The 19,140-nt window shown below is 49.3% G+C and overlaps 1 protein-coding gene across 1 annotated transcript in view; it reads right to left on the bottom strand.

Moving 5' to 3' along the window:
* Positions 1–494: 494 nt before the first annotated feature.
* The window catches only part of COL23A1 (collagen type XXIII alpha 1 chain), a 162,774-nt gene continuing 144,128 nt past the window's right edge, over positions 495–19,140 (bottom strand). Inside the window, exons 8-27 of the mRNA XM_032197159.1 lie at positions 16,782–16,817; positions 16,415–16,441; positions 15,964–15,990; positions 14,926–14,970; positions 14,289–14,351; positions 12,979–13,023; positions 12,416–12,493; positions 11,402–11,455; positions 10,588–10,632; positions 10,000–10,089; positions 9,630–9,692; positions 8,894–8,935; positions 8,352–8,378; positions 7,754–7,825; positions 7,609–7,662; positions 7,403–7,429; positions 6,835–6,888; positions 6,101–6,187; positions 2,472–2,510; positions 495–1,542 (exon numbers count right to left, since the gene is read on the bottom strand). Of these exons, the coding sequence (XP_032053050.1) occupies positions 1,540–1,542; positions 2,472–2,510; positions 6,101–6,187; positions 6,835–6,888; positions 7,403–7,429; positions 7,609–7,662; positions 7,754–7,825; positions 8,352–8,378; positions 8,894–8,935; positions 9,630–9,692; positions 10,000–10,089; positions 10,588–10,632; positions 11,402–11,455; positions 12,416–12,493; positions 12,979–13,023; positions 14,289–14,351; positions 14,926–14,970; positions 15,964–15,990; positions 16,415–16,441; positions 16,782–16,817 (978 nt within the window). The 3' untranslated portion in view covers positions 495–1,539. The remainder of the gene's footprint in view (positions 1,543–2,471; positions 2,511–6,100; positions 6,188–6,834; positions 6,889–7,402; positions 7,430–7,608; positions 7,663–7,753; positions 7,826–8,351; positions 8,379–8,893; positions 8,936–9,629; positions 9,693–9,999; positions 10,090–10,587; positions 10,633–11,401; positions 11,456–12,415; positions 12,494–12,978; positions 13,024–14,288; positions 14,352–14,925; positions 14,971–15,963; positions 15,991–16,414; positions 16,442–16,781; positions 16,818–19,140) is intronic.

Here is a 19,140-nt window from a genome sequence, read left to right as displayed (position 1 = left end):
GTGCAGATCTGCTCAATACACCAAAAACGATTCCCTTCTGTTCTCTTAAATTCAAGGCTACAAAGAGCCCTTCTATCATCTGGTTTGATACCACGGTCAGGCTCTTAACTTCACATCAGACTCCTACTCACAGGCAAGCAACTCGTATTGGGCTCAAGTATTTCCTCCAGAAACGATCTGTGAAATCAAAGAGGCATTAAAGTGATGGGGATTCCATCACCGGGCTGGTTAGGATTAACCAGCCTCACCATTACAAAGCCATGGCTTATTTTATGTGATTTTACATAGCTTCAGCTTCCAGCCATGGGATGAACTTGTTTCTGTAAAGTATCTCCTCCCTCTAAAGGAATCCGATTGCCTCAGTCTTCATTGTAAGCTGAACAGCCGTGTCTGTAAGCCATTTTCTTCCTCCCTGAAACATTTTTTATGGCTCTTTACTGCATAATCCTTGTTTTTTTTTTTCCCCCAAATCTTTAAAAACAGCTGGTAAAGATGTTGGCAATTTTTTTTTTTAATTTCTGTCACTAACGCAATATGCAGAGAAAAATCGTAACCATCATTTTATTCATTGCCTTGCTCTGCATGGGATGTGCCTGAGATAATTAAAAGAAAGAGACCAGAAAAGGGGAATGAAAGGAGGGTGAAGAACGCGCAGAGCTACAGAGTTCACAATCAAACCACATAAACCCAAGAAAATCAAATGCAAATGAACCCTACAAACCAAAACAAATGCCCCAAACTCGGAGATTTGGGAAGCCCAGTAGCAACAGTCCAGGCTCTGTTGCATAAGAAAAGACTTCAGCAGAGCCCTCCCTGGGGTGCAGCTCTGGACCGGCAGTTTTAGCGTGTTTGAAATTTTGCAGTGAAGGTTTCCGCGGTGGGATCTGCAGTAACAAAGTGCTCGCACGTCTTCAGCCACAGGCCAGGACCCGGAGGCGCTTCCTTTTGGGATAGAAGCTTTCCTTGAGAGGAGCAGAGATCCGCAGGCAGTCCCGCTTGTTGCATTTCGCCAGAGGCTCGCTAGGTCCATCACAACGGCAGGTAGCGACGCAGGGAGCTTGGCGTTGTTTCCTCTGCCAGTTTGCTGGCACACAGCAGCTGCTTCCATACCTAGGGCTGCGGCCTTTTTTTCTTCTTCGTTTTCAGCCAGTTTTTTTCGCTCTTTTAGCGTGCACGTACAATGCAAATACAGAGTTGAGAGCCAGATTAGGGCAGGGACTCGTCCCTGCAGCGTGCGGTGAGGCACACGAGGCCACACGCCGCCTCCGTGCTGTTAGTTCACGCAGCAGCGTTAGCGGTGAGCACTGCTCATTCCCAGCCAGGGTCACTGGTACCTCTATCACATCTCGCTGTTACCATGCGTAGCTGACGGGTTTGGGAGCTTTACAGTATTTTCAAAGTCCATAAATGGCAGAATCCAGTATAAAAAAAGGTCAATATATTACTGTCGAAGGTTTTTTTTTTTTCCTTTTTTTATACAAAAATTAAAAAGATCAAAATATATCACATTATTTACACACTGTGTTTCATGCTTAGAGATCACTGAAAAAGAACACAGACAAACATTTTGATCAAGAGAAACACTCACTACTAATCTTGCTGTTAACATAAGGACTGATGGTCAGAGTTCTCTGAACATTAACAGTGCATCCAAACAACTTACCGCAAAATTAAAAACTTACATGCTACGAGCATGCTTACGTTCTAACAGAGGGTCTGCAGCCAGTTAGTAACATGCCTGCTATTAACTGCTGTGTGTCCGTGTACCACGCTGGAAACTGGGTTAGTAATCCTGCTCAGCTTCAGCGTCACAGCCTTGCTGGAGGCCAGGCTTGCAGCACCCTCGTGTCAGCCTGGATCAGATGCTTGTCTGGGGGCAGACGTCTCTCCTCGCTCTCCCGGGCTGCCTTGGGCACTGGCCACCCCTCCCGAACCCCCCCCTGGCTGTTCCAGGTGCACGAGCCGTTAGGAATTACCTGCCCCCGTGCACCCAGATGTGTTGGTCAGGCACTGAAACAGCGCAGTAATTGGGATTATAATTACGGTGGCAGTTTGGAAATTGATATTGTGTAACTGTGACAAAAGGTAGCTCCTGCTCCAGTCTCAGCCAGGACGCAGCGTGTTTCCCAGGCACATTTTGGAGGGCCAGGGAGTTTTTGCACGAGTGGCTCCAAAGCTGCTGGGGCCGTAACTGAGGCCTCGTCTGAGCGAGCCTGACCAAACGCTCTGTTACTGACAACATTTAGGAGATTTCTCAGGCTTAGCAAGCTTTTGGAGTGGTGTTCCTAGCACTTGTGCAGATACCAGTCTGCTGCCGTGGGGAACACGGCACGAAATGAGGTCAAATCCTGCTCCCGCAAGGCGTGACGCTGCCTGCCAGCTGCAGTAAAGGGAACGCAGTCGTACAATCACCGTGCACCAAAACAGCTACTCAGGGCCTACTCAAGGATCTGTTATTATTATTACTGTACCTTATGCCAACATCCCGCTACTGGCAGTCCATCTGGTCCCTGCAAAATTGAATTTACAGACTTAAATTTCTGCTGACAGCGATTTCAGTGTCAGACCCAGAAACCCAACGCTCAATCCTCACAACAGCGATGAGAGGTTTAGCAGGAAGGTTAATTACCATGCAAAATCTACACACTATGTCCACAGAGGTAGTCACTCAGTGTCACACACATGATGCTGAGTACACCCCAGGGTTAAAAAAAAATAAAAAATCCACACATTCTTTTCCTTTAAACAAAAGAAAGGAAATGCAAACAAATATAAAATCTGGAACCTCAGTTAATTAACTTAATAATGTGCTGTTTCTGTTTTTTGTGATCAGACCTATACATGGAAAGCATGATGTGGAAATGTATCTTCTGTTAATAACGCGCTTTTCGGGTTGGGGTTGGTAGATATTTTTGATGATAACCTGATCGTGTTAAATTCAGTTCTGCAGTACTTAGCTTCTTTAAGAAATCTCGAGTTGCTGAACTGATTGACATAGAGTAAGTTGTGGACTATGCAAAGGGAGTGAAAATATGTGTCTTTTTCTGATGGAGATACAAGAAACACACAGAACTCAAAGCCTAAGAGCTTGCTTGCCAGGAGGAAATCACTGAAAAGGAAGGAGCCCCTTAGAAGAGGAAGGACTGAGTGTGACCGACTCCTTCAAGATACTCTTGAAGAAAACAGCTGCCTTCAGCTGCCTTTTCTGATGCTGGATTTTTTAAGGCTCTTGGATCTCTGGTTGCATCAATTTGTGCGTGTAGAGCCACAGAGAGCACCCAGGCACTGACCCCTCCCTCAGAACCATCTCCAAAGCAAGCAGGGGCTGGAAGCCACCAGGACGTGTCTGCAGCAGAGAACTGCAAGTGCAAATAGAGGTCAAAACGCATTTTTACATTTTTTACTGTAAATGTCAGTCATCACATTTTTTGTATTCTGTATTGATTTTATATGTAAAATAGCCGATGCCCAATAAAAGAGATGCAGTGACGCAAGGTGACCCTCTGCAGCTGCTTGCAGCGTGACACCTCGGGTTATTCGCACGTGCCTTCCTGTAAATTACAGACTTGGAGGCACACACAAATTTCTGCTGACACCAGTCAATGTTTTGGTCTGTGATGATAAAAAGAGACAAAAAATGTGCAACACGTGCATTTGTCAGAGTAGTTGGGGTGTAGGCTAACGGGGACAACACGCAGAGCAGGTGTTGCCCCCAGGGAAGCCCTGGGCTGCTGTCAGAGCCCCCCAGGACACCGACCCTCACAGGGCTGACGATGCCCTGGGCCTTTTCTCCCTCCCACGCACTCCAAATCCTCATTTGGCCATCAGGCTCCACACGTTTCTACCACGTTTCACTCGAGTGATCCCAAAAGGACTCAGCTCACAGAGCGCTTCCCAAACCACGTGTGAGGCTCACGCTCGCGCTCCTGGACCGAAAGCAGTCACCAAGAAGCCAGCAGCCCCCGGCCACGCTGAGGACGAAGCCGACACGCGGGGAGCCCACACGTACACGAGCCACATTAACCAGCTGCCTGCAGGAGAAGCCACCTTCTGCACCGGCAGCATAGATGGGTCTCGTGTGCTCTGTAGTTCAGACGGGACATGCTTAGTAAATAGAACATCTCCGGGGAGTAAATACGAAGAGCTGGAGCAGGCCTGCTGCTAATCATTGGTTTCTTTGACACATATGAAAGTAATTTAACTTTTTGAAAGAGAGACAGCTTACTGCCCTTTTGTTTCTCTGAAGACAACTGCAAATCATCTAGCATGCAGCATTTTCTATGGTTAAAAAAATGAAAATAAAACAATGACCTCGTTTAGCTAGTCATGCAGAACCCTCTGGATCAGGGAGCAGAGCGTGAACCTCTGCATAATCGGTGGACTTCAACCCGAGCTCTGCAGCACGGAGCTGGCACAGCAAACACCACAGCAAACGCCTTTTTGATGCCTCAGGTGCCAGTGACCTCCTCCAGCCCTGCTGCGCAGGTTCGCAGCACCCACGGGGACAGCCTTGCAAAACTCAGCCGGGAGCCTGACGTGCGGGGCTGCAGAAGCACGGGCACGAGGAGAGGCTGGGCCATGGGTAGAGAGAAACGAGAACCGAATTTCTGTACTGTTGGGAAGGGTGGACTCCCCTGGCTCCTTGTCTGAAGGCATTTTAACTGTGGGAAGAAGGCACAACGCTTCGGTGTCCTACAAGTACCAAAGCAAAGCGCTGCTCGATCTCCCTGGAGGGTTCACTCCTGAGGACAGGGCTCAAGCACAGCAGGAGCACACACGAGCCATGCAAGGAAGGCAAAGAGCAGGTACTGTACCAACGGGCAGGGCACGCTCACCCCGGCCAGGCCTGGCAAGCCTGGCTCCCCTTGGCTGCCCGAAATGCTACGGTCTCCCTGTGCAGAAACAAACAGAACCGCTCGCTGAGAACGACCCCGGAGTCACTGAGCAGACATCAGTGTGTGAGCAGAAAGGAAAGCACTTTGTCAGGGCTTCGCACGCCCGTTTCTGATGACACAGCAAGTCGACAGAGGCGCTGCGTGGTGGGGAGCAGACACACACAGCCTCATCTGGGAAATATCTCCTGCGGCGGGCCAGGGGTTCGCATTTGAACAGCGCAGGGAAAAAGATGAGGGTTAAATCATCCAGCGTGTTAAGTGAAGAAAGGTGATCCGTCAGAAACAAATAACGGTAGTTCTCATTCAGTCTCCAAGCAAAATTCAGTACACTGAGCGAGGGACACGGCTGCTGGTACAGGAGCTGCACGGCAGCTCCGATTGCCACGGCTGTGCATGTCATTAAATGAAGAGCAGGAATGAAAAGGAGGTGGATTGTAGCAGGCCAGATAATCACTGCAGATTTTGTTCTGGGCCGCATCAAAGATTTGAGACATTGTGGAGCAATCCACCTTGCACAGACCTGGAGGAAGGTTTCTGGAAAGCCTTTTTGCCTGCACGCTGTGTGACGGTGGCCCGGGATGTGTCTGAGAAAGGACAGATCTGAGGCGCGAGCTGCTGTCTCAGGCTGAGAAACACGGGAGGTCTGTGCTCCCAGAGGCACTTTTTGGCAGCCTGAGGAGCTCATACATCACATCGCTCTGGCAGTATTAAGATGCTATCAACACCAACCCGCTTCCCCACACGGGAGAGCTGCAGCCAGCTTCATCCCTGCTTGGTGTGGGAGCCGGGATGGAGAGCCGACCTTGCTTTCGGATCGCCCCCTGTCCTGTGCCTCAAGTTCCTCCCCAACTGCAAACGTATTCCAGTGCAGGCAGCTTCACCAGGGTACGCTATCTCCTGAAGAGCATTACTGAAGCCCATTGTTCCCGACTACAATAAGAAGGTCTCTGCACAAAGATTCTTTAGTTTTACTGCTGTGGCTTGTTCCCATCTGGCCAGTGAGGAGCCCTTACAGTGAGCAGGGAACTTCCAGCAGTGCAGATAAAACAAACCATTAAGAAAAGTGAGAAAACAATAACCATCTGCTCTGATTTACTGCGAAATAAAGATCTACCAAATCCTCCCTCGCTTTCCCTGGCTGCAAAGCCACAGCCACTCACAGTCCCTGCCACGCACGCCAAGGATGAGCAGAATAAACGACGTACCACGGGGCAGGGCTGATCCAGTCCGGGAGGGCCAGGTTCCCCCTTCTGCCCTTTGGCTCCTTTTCTCCCTGGGATTCCTCGCTCACCCTGTTGCAACGGGAAAATAGAATCAGGAACAGGAGGGGCGGCTGGCAGGGAAAACACACCTCAGTTTCACTTGCACAGCAGCTGCTGAGCCCCAAGTCTCACGCAGAGTAGGGATGTCTGCACTGGTGCAACCTCAATTGAGCAATTAAATGAGTGAAAATCTTCAACTGAAGCTGGGTAGAAATATTTTAATAGATAATTTTATAACAAACGGACTAAATGACCGGTTTCCGCTAGAAACCAGGTTGGTAGCTGGCAGCCAGGGCTTTGGGGCAGCCCCTGCCAGCACGGCTGGAGCACCAGCTCCCAGCTGCTGCCACCAGCCGGGCACCCTTTTAGTTAAGGATCCTTATTACAAAACCTCTAAGTTAGATCCAATTTCAAGGTCTATAAACCAAAACTAGCGATTCTTCACAACCAGGCAGCTCCAGCTCCTCCAGTCTTTGCAGGCTGCAGGGGGGGACAGGCTTGCAGACAAATATTTCTGCCACAGAAAAGGCCCTACAGCAATAAACCAAGAAGTGCTGTCGGGCTGGAGGGGACCCCAGGGCTGCAGGAGCTGCCACCACGGCCCCCTGAGCGGAGCAGCCAGTCCTGCCCCTAGCCAGCTCACCCCACGAGCATCCTTACAGCCATAACGCACTCACCTTCTCCCCTCTTTCACTCTTCTCTCCTTTCTCTCCTCTGAGTCCTGGGAAACCCTATTACAACAATTTTTAGGTGGGAAAAGAAGAGGTTTGTAAGTTCGCTTTGAGCACATCCCAGCATCTCAGTTAACAGAAGCAACCCCCTGCAACCAACCTGCCCTCCCAGTGGCAAAGGATACGACACATTTGTTCTGTCTGACTTTGGATCTCATCGATTTCTTGGGAAAGCCAGTGCTTTAACACACCCTAATAATACTTCATCCACAAGACATCTTTGTTTTCCTGAATCCCATACAAATATTCTCGATGGGGAAGGAGAACTCCCGTAGCACCTCAGGTTCAGCAGGGAGGTGCCACGGGGTGGTGGGGTTACCGCTGTGTGGTGGAAGCAGCCGCCCAGCAGCTGGTCTGAATTAAGCCTTTTCCTACTGACATTGTTCCAGGGACAAAGGGGAAGTAGCCCATACCACGTTAACTGTATATTTTTACCAATGTCAAGCAATTTCATGGTTTTTACATGCGAGTTGTTCACATTTCTGCGTATCACGATTATGGTCTCCATACTCACATCAAGTCCTGGCTCCCCCGGCTTTCCCTGCAGTTGGAAAAACAAAGAGGAGACACGCTGGACTGGGTGCACACAGCAGGTTCAGGATGGCACCCGTAACCCCTGGCCTTGCTGTGCTGGCAGGACCCACTGTGACAGGGGTTTTAAGGCCCCTATTTTAGGATTGTAACACAATTCCACCTCTCCCATCCCACAGCAGTGATTACCTTCTCTCCTTTGGTACCGGGTAAGCCAATGAGCCCTGGGGCACCAGGGAGGCCCTTAAAAAAAAAGGGAAATAAACCCAGCATTAGGAAAGTTGCTGTAAGGTAGGTTTGTACTGACAGAAGTCAGATATAGGAAGAAACTCACAGCCGGTCCCGGGTCGCCGTGCTCCCCCTTCTCGCCGCTATCCCCCTTTTCTCCCTTGGCACCATCCAAGCCCTGCAGAAATGAAACACCGGCATCAGCCAGGCAACAACCAGGCCTCAGAAATGCCTTCAGGGGAGAAGTTGGTGCTAAAGGTCAGGATAGTGCCCTAGGGCAGACCAGTGGAAGCATAAAAAAGCCGCAGCTCCAGCCCAAAATGCAGCTGAGATGAGGACAGCCAAGGACAAGGACATCTCCATCAGCTCACACCCTCGCTGCTGTTAATGGTTTCCTCTTGACCAAACCCTAAGAGAAGCAGTTGAAACTAAGGGTTTCAGCCTGTGGGTTTGGAAACCCAGACTTAAATGTGCTGCAGGCCATCAGGACTCCATAAAGGAAAGCATTTAATATCATAAACCTATTTGGAAGGAAAAATGGCTTGTTTTCAAAAACACCAACTGCTCAACGACACAACCGAGGGATGTGTTGTCACAAACAGCGACAAAAAAATCAGTCCCCAGAGCTGACAGTCTTTTGTGATCCTGCAAATAATGCACTGGCAGCCTGGAAACAGTGGGTGACATTTAATTTATTGACTTACTTTAGGCCCCTGGATTCCTGGAGGACCCTGCAGGAAAGACAATGGTGCGTTTGAAAAGCAGAATTTAAACACAAACCCCCAAAGTTCGCTTCCCAAACCATTTCTCACTAAAGCTACGGGCTGACAATGGCCAAATATTTCTTTTTCAAGACAGGTGGTAGTTTGTTTGGTTCTCCTATGTCAGACTGGTGGGAAGAACTGAAAAGGGCTGAATACCACACAGCAACAAGACCCCAAGGAATCAGCTCTGGAGGGTATCAGAGCTCTGGTACATAAGTAAAAATGAGAAAGCTGCATGGCTGCAAAGCACAACCTTGCTAGAGGCTGAAGTGCTCTCCTAAATTAGGTGCTTCTGTCTCCCCAAAGATAGCAGCCACGCTGTAGCTATTCCCTGATTTTTTATTTATTTTTTAATCCCTAAATTAAGAGCAGCCCAAGGTGGTTAAATAGAGCAAAGCACCCTCAGCCTCCTTTCACTAATTGTGTGGGGTAAGGAAGCTGCAGCTCTGCTCGATCGCTCACTCCGTGTCCCCGAGTCCTACCATGGGGCCGGGCAATCCGGGGGGTCCTGGCTCCGGGATGATCTGCACGGAGGAATTAAACAGCACGTTAATGGGACTGGGCACACAGTCGCAGAGAGAAGGCAGGCGGCTTGGGAAGGAAAAGCTCCCATGACCCAGGATCGCTGTAGCCTGCCCTCTTATTTAATAGAGGTGATCCAGATATCTGCTAATCAAAGAGATGGCTGTGGAATTTATGAATAACCGGATCTTAATAAGCACGAGAATCAGACTGGCCTCTGAAATTAGAGGCGTCAGCCACGGTACTTGGTGCATTTGTTAGCTGTAAAATGGACAAAGAGGCTATTTTCCACACAGACAAGGAAACAGCCTTTTTGATTAAAAAGCACAGAAGAAAACTAGCATTCTCATGTCATTAATAAAAATATGATCAAAACCCACCAACTTTTAAGCAAAAGGCGTGAAAAATGAACAGTGCAGCAGGCCTATAAAACGGCACAAAGCTCAGCATGCTTTGAGAGCAAAACATAACAATGGCATTCAGTATCTCAACCATCAAAGCAAAATCTAAAGCAACTTTGTGGTGCCAAAAAAATTCCCTGATCTTGCCTAATAACTAAGCCACATTTATTGGCATCTCAACGCTGTCATGGAGAACGGCTGTTCTCTGCTCCTCTGCACTACGCTGACGAACTGCCTGCCTGCCACCTTCGCCTGCCCTTGTCATGGAAGAAGCTTTGTGGTGCCAGTGTCTTACATGGTTATTCTGCAAACACGGCGATCCAGTGTCTCCTTTGTCTCCTTTTGGCCCATCTGCTCCCTAAAAGATAAGAATTTGGCAGTGACGGTGTTGCATCTTCCAAAAACAAGAAGAGAAAAAAGCATTTATCTTCCCCCAAACTCCCTCCCTTGCTCAGGCAAAGCTCTGGTTCATCCCTGAGGAGCAGTGCTACTGCCCTGTGCCCTCTGAAATCAGCCACCATCAGCATCGTTAGGAAAGCTCAGAGCTCTCGCACCCTCCAGCTCCGCTGTGGTGTGGACAAGCCATTGCTCAGCTCAGCAGAACCCAGGCCCACACCAAGCATTCACAGAAATCAATGCATTAAAGCAGCAAGCGGCAGACGTACCGGTGGGCCCGATAAGCCCATTTCTCCCGTCTCTCCTTTTTGTCCTGCAATCCCTGCACTGCCTTGGTCACCCTTAGCTCCTTTGGGACCCTAGAATTATACAGAAAACAACTTAATTTGGAGAAAACTGTAAACATGGGTCTTCAGAGCAAAAATAAACAACCCATTTCTGCCTTTCTTCTGTTTTTCATACAGCACCAACTCAGGAAAACATGCTTTAACATTAAAACTTGCATATACTGATTTTGCAGACTCAGCAGAATTTCACTTGGCCATAAGCGAGGAATGCAGCAGTTTAGGGTTTGGAAGGTTTTATGCTGGAATTTGAAACAGTGTCTCATGAACAGCTTACAGAAGTAGCCCATTTCACTTGGCAGTCGTGGACATGAGCAGCATCTGTGTGCTCAGGGCTGGGGGCATTTAATTCCTGGAGGTGCAGCAGGACACCGTGGGGCAGAGCGCCTGCTCTTGGGGCAGGCTGAGGTTGGCTTTCCACATGGACAAGCACCATGAACACCCAGTTAACTCCCGACTCAGCTCCCAGTGCTCTCCCACAACGTTTTGCCCGATCCAGCCGTGCCCACCTACCTTTTCGCCGTCTAGCCCAGGCGGACCCGGCAGGCCCAGCTCCCCCTGAAGCAACACAAAGGAAGCAGAGCAACAGTAAATTACATCAGGAAATGATCCCAGGAAAGTGTTTCGAAAGGAAATGAGTTGGTCACTTGCATCAGCTGCTGTGGTTATCAGTTGAGGACTGCGAGGCTGAGGCGCCGCAGCAAGGGCCACAGGCAGGGTTTGGTGACCCTTCACCAGCCCGGCAGGACCTGGGCTTGGGTTGAGCAGCACCGAAATCCTGCCCCGTCCCAACTGCTGACACTTTTCCACAGATCAAACCTTCTTTTAAGGAAGCTATAACTGATTAGAGGTTATTGGCAATCAGTTCTGAACCAGGACAGTGGCAGTGCTGCCACACGGTGACAGGGCACAGGCCCGTCACGCAGCCATGAGGCAGGAGGGGGGCTCAGCAGGGCCTAAGGCACCCCCAGCCCCACCTCAGGCATCTGCCCCGTTTCCTTCTGCCTCCCACCCGCTGACACGTCCCAGAGGGGCTGGGGTTTCACCCCTCGGGCGTAGGGCTGGGGGTGGATTCGTTCCTCAGGCACCTGCCTCTGGAGGAGGCCAAGGATCAGAGTAAGGCAGGCCCAGCGTGGCTGCAGTGTGGGAACCTGCTTCTTCAGCCAGAGTTAGCACTGAGGAACATTTCCTTCTGCACACAGTCCCAAATCCCACAGCCACCATCGCCTGCCCTGTTTTTGGAGACCCACATGCAGTGTGTGCCTCGTTACACCACAGCCGCTAACGAGCAGGCTGGGAGGCGCAGCCTGCATGGCAGAGGTCTCACCTTAGGGCCTGGAGCGCCTGGCGGGCCTGGCGGACCCGGGGGACCCGGCGAACCCTGAAACAGCAAACAAAAAGGGCATGAGCACGACTCGGAAACTGTGGTAACTGCCCAGAGAGGTGCGTTTGGAGAGGAGGAAGGCACAGGAAAGTCTTGCACCCCCGAGCATGTTGTTCTTCCTCTGCTCTGCTGGGTATGGAGAGCACAAAATGCATTGGGATGAACAAGTATTTTGTGACTTCAAGTTACCTCAAATAGCAACCTCACGGCTTCTCAGCTGAAAAACAACCCTGTATCACACCCCCAAGCACCTTTTTTCCTTGACTGTATATTCAAACACTATTACACTTGATCACACTGCAAGTTATGTTAAGCAATCGCTTTTCAAAGCTCTGTACCCGGGTACGGTGAGTGTGCAAACACTGCAAACAGGGAGCACGCAGGAAAACTGCAACAACCAAGTTAGCAGCACTCTGTGGCATGTCCCCAGCAATGTCCACATGCAGCACACGAGATCTCCAAGCAGATGGGATCTGCAGACATTTGGGGGAGCCTCTCCAAGGATTTCCATCCCCAACCTCCACTCACAGAGCTCCATGCCATGCTCCTGTCAGAGCAACCCATGCAGACATCTGGCAAATGGTAATTACCATCACTTTGTGTATCCCTGCAGCCTGTTATAAAACAATTAGAATGGTTCTCAAATGTGTTTGTAATTAAATATTTATTCTATTTGCTTTCTTTCATCCTAATGCGAGTGGCAGCACGAGGCTTGGTGCTGTTTGCCCATGGGTGCAGGGGCAGGTTAGTGCCTGGGCACCACTCCCCATCCTCCCATTGCCTTCAGAGAAAGCCAAATTGAGGTGATCTGCAGTGAAAACCACACTCAGGGTGGAATAAACTCTTCCCTCCTAGCTGGTTCTGTGTCGAGGCATCAGGAAGGAGAAGTAGCACAGGGACAGCCCCTTCCCTTCCCATTACCCTGCAGGAATTGGCACGCCCCACTGCGCTGCTCACCTTGAGTGCATCCAGGATCCGGCCATCATAGTCGATCACGACGGTGTCACCCTGTTCCCCCTTCAGGCCAGGGGGACCCTGCAACGAGGGATGAAGTTTAGTTTTTGCAGCACCTGAGAAGCAGGCAGCATGACAGCAAGGACCCCACACCCAGGTGCCTGGGGGATTATCACCTTACAGACACCAACTTAATCAGTTCCTACACTGACAGCTGTAACTGTCATCCAACCGAGCCTCAACAGCCTATAAATGTACATAACTGAGAAGTGAATCAACATTATTATTTGAGTACCCCTATTCACAGCTTCCATATTCCAAAAAAGTCACTGGATGGTCGCGCTGAAAAGAAAATGGGACTTGACTGTATTTCCCAGTGCCATCTTCAGTGGCAGTATTTGGTATCTACATAATGATTTCTTTAAATATGCACCATCTGTATTTTCTGACACAGAACTGATCCTTACATTATTCAACATGCCAAATAGAAAGAGGAGGTGGGGGAGAGCTTGGGTTGAGGCAAATACACAACATGAAACAGAAAAAAAAATCCTGAACTTCCATACCCGTGGTCCGATGGAGCCAATTCCACCCTTCTCGCCAGGCTCACCCTGAAAATCAAAATCATATTTTTGGTTCAGAGACACCAAGGAAAATATGGAATATTTATCTTAAAATTACTGTAACTGCATGAGATGCCAAGATGTGTTTTAGATTAAAAAAGAAAAAATAAAGTACAGCACCAACAAGGAACTGCTGCTCCCAGGAAAAAAAAGGCTCAACAAAAAACAAAAACCAGATTTGACTTCAGAGCAAATGTATTTTGTAAAACAACCTTAGTGTGAGCTAGCTGACAGCAGGAACACATCTCAAGGTGCAGGGAGCCGAGCGCCCCGTGGCTGCGATGTGCCGTGCCGTCTCACAGCCCTGCTTTCTGCTTCCAGCAGCAAGCTCCGTCTCTTTCTGCTGTAGTTTCTGTTTGCTTTAGGCTGATTTTTGTGTGTGGAAAGCTTCAGCTGACACATTTAAACCATTTCTGAGGGCAAGTTTAAGGAAAAAAATCTGTGCCAAATTTTTTTTTGAAAGTTAGGAGGTTTCGGAAAGCTGAAATGCATTCAGAACAGCACTGTTTGCCCTACCAACAGAAATCTATACATTGGTCAAATTAAAGTCCTTGAAAAAGTAAAAAAATAAAAATAAAATGTATAAACACAAAGATTCTTCATAGGAAAAAATAATTTTGGTGGATGCTAGGGGGAACAAACAAGCCCTGGTACTAGGTTTTTAGAAAAAATAGCTAAGGATCATCCAAGCCCGCATTTCTTCATCCTATATGGTCTCATGCCTAGCAAGGAGCCATGGCTGTTTGATACAGAAAGCACAACTGGCTACAGACCCGGCTAAATAAGAAGCAGCTGGGGGGGGGATAGTGGCTCATGAACGCTGTCCATGTTATATCATCACCACTTAACATATCACGACTGTCTTAGTTCATTTCTTTGCAGCTACGGAGGTAAGTAGAACATTAAGGCGCACAAGCACTCTCAACTTTGAAGCGATACAACAACAATCGATACACGAAGATCAAAATGCGATCAGAGATTTAGCTGTCTTGGTATAGAGAGGCCACTCGATGGAAAACATTCGAGGAGATGAGTTTTAAAAACTCTCATATCCATGTCCAGCTTTCACTAAGCCGCCAGGAGAAGGTAAAATACTGCTCGAAATCCCCCTGGTTTGTTTCATTTTTGGCATTTTATGAGGCTTTTAGAAAGCAAAGGCTTTTAACACCTACTCAGCTGAAATGTGCTGCCTCAACAGCGCTGCGCCCAGCTTCCCCCGTGGACTGGTAAATAGTGGGCTGGTATTTATTTACCTTGGGTCCTGGTGCGCCGTCCGTGCCATTCTCTCCCTGCAGACCTGGGCTTCCTTTTTCTCCCTGAAAGCACAAAAATTCAGGTAAATAGTATAGGGGCGGGGTGGAGAACAGATTTCTCCAGGTTGTAGCGTTCTTGCTTTGTGTTTACTTTTACGTGCATGCGTGAGCAAAGTTCTTCTTTTAGCCTACAATGTGTCACGTTACCTATGTGCCAAAAGGGGGATTTTCTAGATAAAATGAAGCTTTCAGGCTTAGCAGTTTGGCTGCGGGTGGTACACTGGGCTGCAAAGTTAGCCCCAAAACCGCAGTGTCAGGAGGCTCCTCCCAGCCTGAACACCAGCTCTGGGCCACCACCAGCAATGCTGTTTGAATTATTTCTGCAAGAGGAGGCTCTCCATGGCAATTCTCTGCAACAGCCAACAAGCTGCAAACTAGGTAGCTCTGCCCAGAAAGCCTCAAGGCAGAGGGAGGGGTTATACATTTCTTTTGGAGCTTTTTGTTCTTTTTACACGTTCAGGCAGTATTGGCACTTCTCAGCCTGCCCCAGCCATGATTTCTTGTGACAAGAAGAAAGCTGGGGAGCAAAAGATGGTGCCAAGCATGTCCATTAGACAGACAACGAGCAGAAACCTACCTTAGAGCCCATAAGTCCTGGTTCCCCGGGGATGCCATCATCACCCTGATGAGACAAACCATATAAAGTGAAACACAAAGAGCTCGTACACACGTGCCATCGGGATCCAACGCTTCATCCACCCCCATCGAGCTTTGGGCAGACCTGAGACCCACTTGTATTTGCAGGAGACCAGGGAAAGGGAGCAGCACGGAGCCCAGGAGGCTGCAGCATGGTCTTCTGCTCCCTCCCAGCTTTGCCCCTGCCTCCTCTGCTCCTGGGGGTTTTTTGGGTTTCAGGTGTCATACTTCAGGGGAACAATGAAGTAAAACTGCCCCGTAGGTGCTCAAGAGGTTAATTTTGCCGGACAGTTATGAAAAATGTTAAGGATATTCTAGTCTGCAAAACACATATGGCCTTGTCTGTTTTGGGGCAAAGCAGAGAGAGGGAAGGGCTGGGCCCTGTCAGCACTTTGCTTTCTGCTGAAGGCAACGATTTATTCACTTCTCAGTGGCGCCAACAGCAGAAAACGTGGACAGCTTGGCCACGTGCATCTCCTGCAGTGTTCAACACCCCAGCCACACAAAGCATCCATCCTTCAGAGCGTGGGAACCCCCCTCCTGCCCACGAGTAGCGACCACACCGAGATTGTGTGCGGCCATGCCTCACCATGGGCCCTCCCAGGAAACTCAGCCACCACAGGGCCTTTTGGGAGGTAATGTCCTCCAAAAGCTTCTCAGCTGAGCTTGAATTATTTGAGTGAAAGGGTTCAGACCTACTGCTTTGTTTGGCATTTGCTGTTTCATTCTTTGTCTATTGGGCAGATGTGATTGCAGCTTCTGGCCTGTTTGTCATCATGAAAGCCATGCTGAAGGCACAAGAGCATCTGTGCTGTGGGGTCACGGAGTTGTAGCTCTTTGTGGAGCACGTGTGAGAAACCCCAGGGAATGCCAGCACTGTGCCATTACAGGCAGCCGGGACTACGGCTTCCCCTCTGGCCTCTGGAAGTGGTTTCCCTGGGCTAGCACTGAACAAAGCAAAGAAAAATTCCTGTTTTACCTTCTTCCCTTGCATGCCGGGTTCACCCTTCAACAAGAACAAGCAGAGAAGAGAAAGAGGATTAGGGAAATAACAATAAAAGACCAGTCGTACTGACACTCAAAGCTAATTGTGAAGTTAAAATACTTGGTCATGTTGACCTGCATCATCCCTCCAAAACACAAGGAAGCACATCCCTACAGCGTGCTGACTTCCAACCCCCCAGCTCCTTCCAGCCCCCCTCATTTCACAATTTTAACACGGGCAGTGACTGCGCTTTTTGTGTAGGTGCCACGTTGACACAGACGCCTGCAGCTCCAAGGCAATGGCTAGTTCGATACCTCAGAAATTCTGTGTCTGGTCAATACGGATGAGAGTAATTCCAGTGCGAAATAATTATGTTCATTCCCTGCACCATGCTGAAATATTTCAAGAATTCTTGTGAAAATGAGACAGATAACTTACTACCCACCTTTAGCCCTGGGGGTCCCCTGGCGCCCTGTTGAACACAGAAGTGCTTGGTTATATTTATTTGACAATAGGGCAAGACAGGATAAAAACATTTCCAAGAATATTTTGATCCCCATGAAAAAGTGACACAGCTGCCAATTTCCCATCTTCCCTTATAAATACAGCTGTGAGATCGCTGTGCTCCCAGCAGTAATAAATATTTTCTTACATGTGCAATCCGTGTAAGTAATTTTGGAGTCAGTGGCACATAACCACTTGCTGCGGGGAGCTAAAGGCTGAGGCACGGCACGCGGGGCGAGGGGCACGTACACTGTGCTCGCCCAAGTGCTCTGGGCAGAGCAACGCGAGCGCTTCTGGGCGATACTAACCATGAGGCCATCCTCTCCCGGGTCGCCTTTAAAACCCTGCAAAAGCCAAAAAAGTTGACATTGAAACCTTCATCCCTCATTCTCCAAAATGCCCAGTGATAACGAGGATGTTCAATAGGATTGTGTTTCAGCCTGTTTCTTTGTGAAATGAATTGCCAGTGATCTGGAGGGTCGCAATAGGTTGTCCGAAGGGACGAGATCCCCTCTGGGCTCCCTGAGTTATGGCCGGAGGCCACAAACACACGCTCCAGCCCCAGCCCATTGCTCCGAAGCTGGAGATGGAAACCCCTCCTGCTCCCTCACCCCATGCCCCAAAGCTTCGTGGTGTGAGCAGCCAACAGAGCAGAACAGGGGTGGGATGGCAGCACCGGGGAAGGGGATGCCCCGTCACCATCCTCTCCCTCACTGGGGTGGGGACCACGCTGCACATCTCTGGTCCTTACAGGGGGGCCTGGAGGTCCTCTTGGGCCATCCTTTCCTGTGTCACCAGGAGGCCCCCGGGCACCTGGGGGTCCTGGCGGACCAGGGGGGCCAGTGGCTCCTTCTCGACCTTGATCGCCCTGGAAGAAGTTCACACAGACATGGTGAGACGAAGTGGCGTGAGCAAGCCCCCGGCAGCTCGATGTTGGCGTGGGGTGCCCTCAAAACATGCACTGCATCCCTGGGCACGGGCACTCTCCTGGCCCCCACCATCCCGGGGGTTAAGCTGCCAATTCAGGAGGCTGGGAGCAAGCTCGCAGCTGCTTCGAGCCCTTTGGGCTTGGTTCCTTCACCAGGATTTTGCTCGGTGCCTTCTAAGAAGGTTTTATCTCATGAAGCCCTTGCCCAGCGACCATATGCATGGAAACCACCGATTCAATGTACCAAAAATAACCCAAACCCGAGGACATGCTGGCATGGAGCATGCACACACATCCAGAGCTTAGTGGACCACACCAAAAAAAAAAAAAAAAGCCACACAGAAAAAGGCAGCACTTAGTATACTTTAAGTACAGCCGTGGTCACACATTAACATCCAGCTTAGCTCACACCCTACTGGGATGCAAAGGAAAAAAGCAGCATTCATCTCCTGGTGCTTGCAGGGGCTCGGTACGTGCCGTGTGGGATGGGAGCACCGCGAGGGGCTTTGCTGCCCGGTTATCGGCTCCCGACCCACCGCCGGCTGCCACAGCCCAGCCCCAGAGCTGGGGCCGGGCACATCCAACATGTGGCTACACAATGCAAATCCTCACGAAAAGGCCGTCTCGTAAATCTTTTAGCAACATCTGGATGGGTTACCACCGAGGCAGCAACAGGACTGCGTTTAATATGTGGTCCGCCCTCAAATCAGGGACAAGTGTGGGATTTTCAGAAGTCCTTAAGTGACTTAACAGCACAAATCCCACTGCCTTTCAACAAGACCCGTGCTCCTAAATCACTTACATATTTTTTTAAAAATCCTATTGCAAATCCTGAAAACTGCATGCAATTATGTCAACTCCAAGAGTCTCCCACTGAATTTTTGCCTAATTAAAAAGTCACACTTAGAAGATGAGGATTTAGACAAGTACATTTTAATACGTTTTATAATACCAGCATTGCTCTTTGTCCCATGAACATTCATGGGACTTGTTGCTCGATCCCTGCTTCCCACAAGGGGCCAAATGCTGAAAACTCATCGCTTCTACATCTCCTTGCTTTGCCAAAACTCCCCCTAAATTCTAACAGGGTTCACCGAGGGTGCTCCTAACAAGCACCTGAGCGTAGCTCGTGGCAGTGGCAATGTGAACAGCAGTGCACCATCAGCCAGCAAGAGGGAACAAAAGCAGCCCAAAAAAACACAGCAAACCAGAGGGGGCAGATTCAGTACGTCTACCTTGAGCACTCGCCGGCTAAAGACAAGCTGATCGTTAGCCAGAAATCCGTGATTGAGGTGGGGAAAAACCATCTGCAGCCCAGCAAAGTGGAAGGCAGAAGAGGAAAGAGCAAGGATTTAAGATCACAGCAGAAGAGCGAGTTTGAAAGGCCATCAAAATACATAACAAATTCTCTTTGGTAATTAATTGATATGCGAGGAGGAAAAGATTTAGGTAGGCAACCCTGGTGGTTTTAGCCTTCTGGAGTAGGCAGCAAGGAGGCATAGGGAAACAAACATCTTTTCATGACTTTATGGCACAATAGGACATTCAAGGCTGCTGGGGTACGGAGGATTCCCCACCGCGGGGGTTTCTGCAGAATGTGGAGCATTTTTCCAGTAAACCCACAGGGGATATATCCCAGCATTTCTCCTGAGACCAAATATTATATATATATATATTTTTTTTTTTTTCCCCAAGGCTAAAACAAATACTGATGTATTCCCCAGCCTGCAAAGCACAGA

Source organism: Aythya fuligula, chromosome 14 (genome assembly GCF_009819795.1).
Source record: "Aythya fuligula isolate bAytFul2 chromosome 14, bAytFul2.pri, whole genome shotgun sequence".
NCBI lineage: Eukaryota > Metazoa > Chordata > Aves > Anseriformes > Anatidae > Aythya > Aythya fuligula.
The sequence above is the reverse complement of the archived record's forward strand: the minus strand, read 5'-3'. Positions and strand labels throughout refer to the sequence as shown.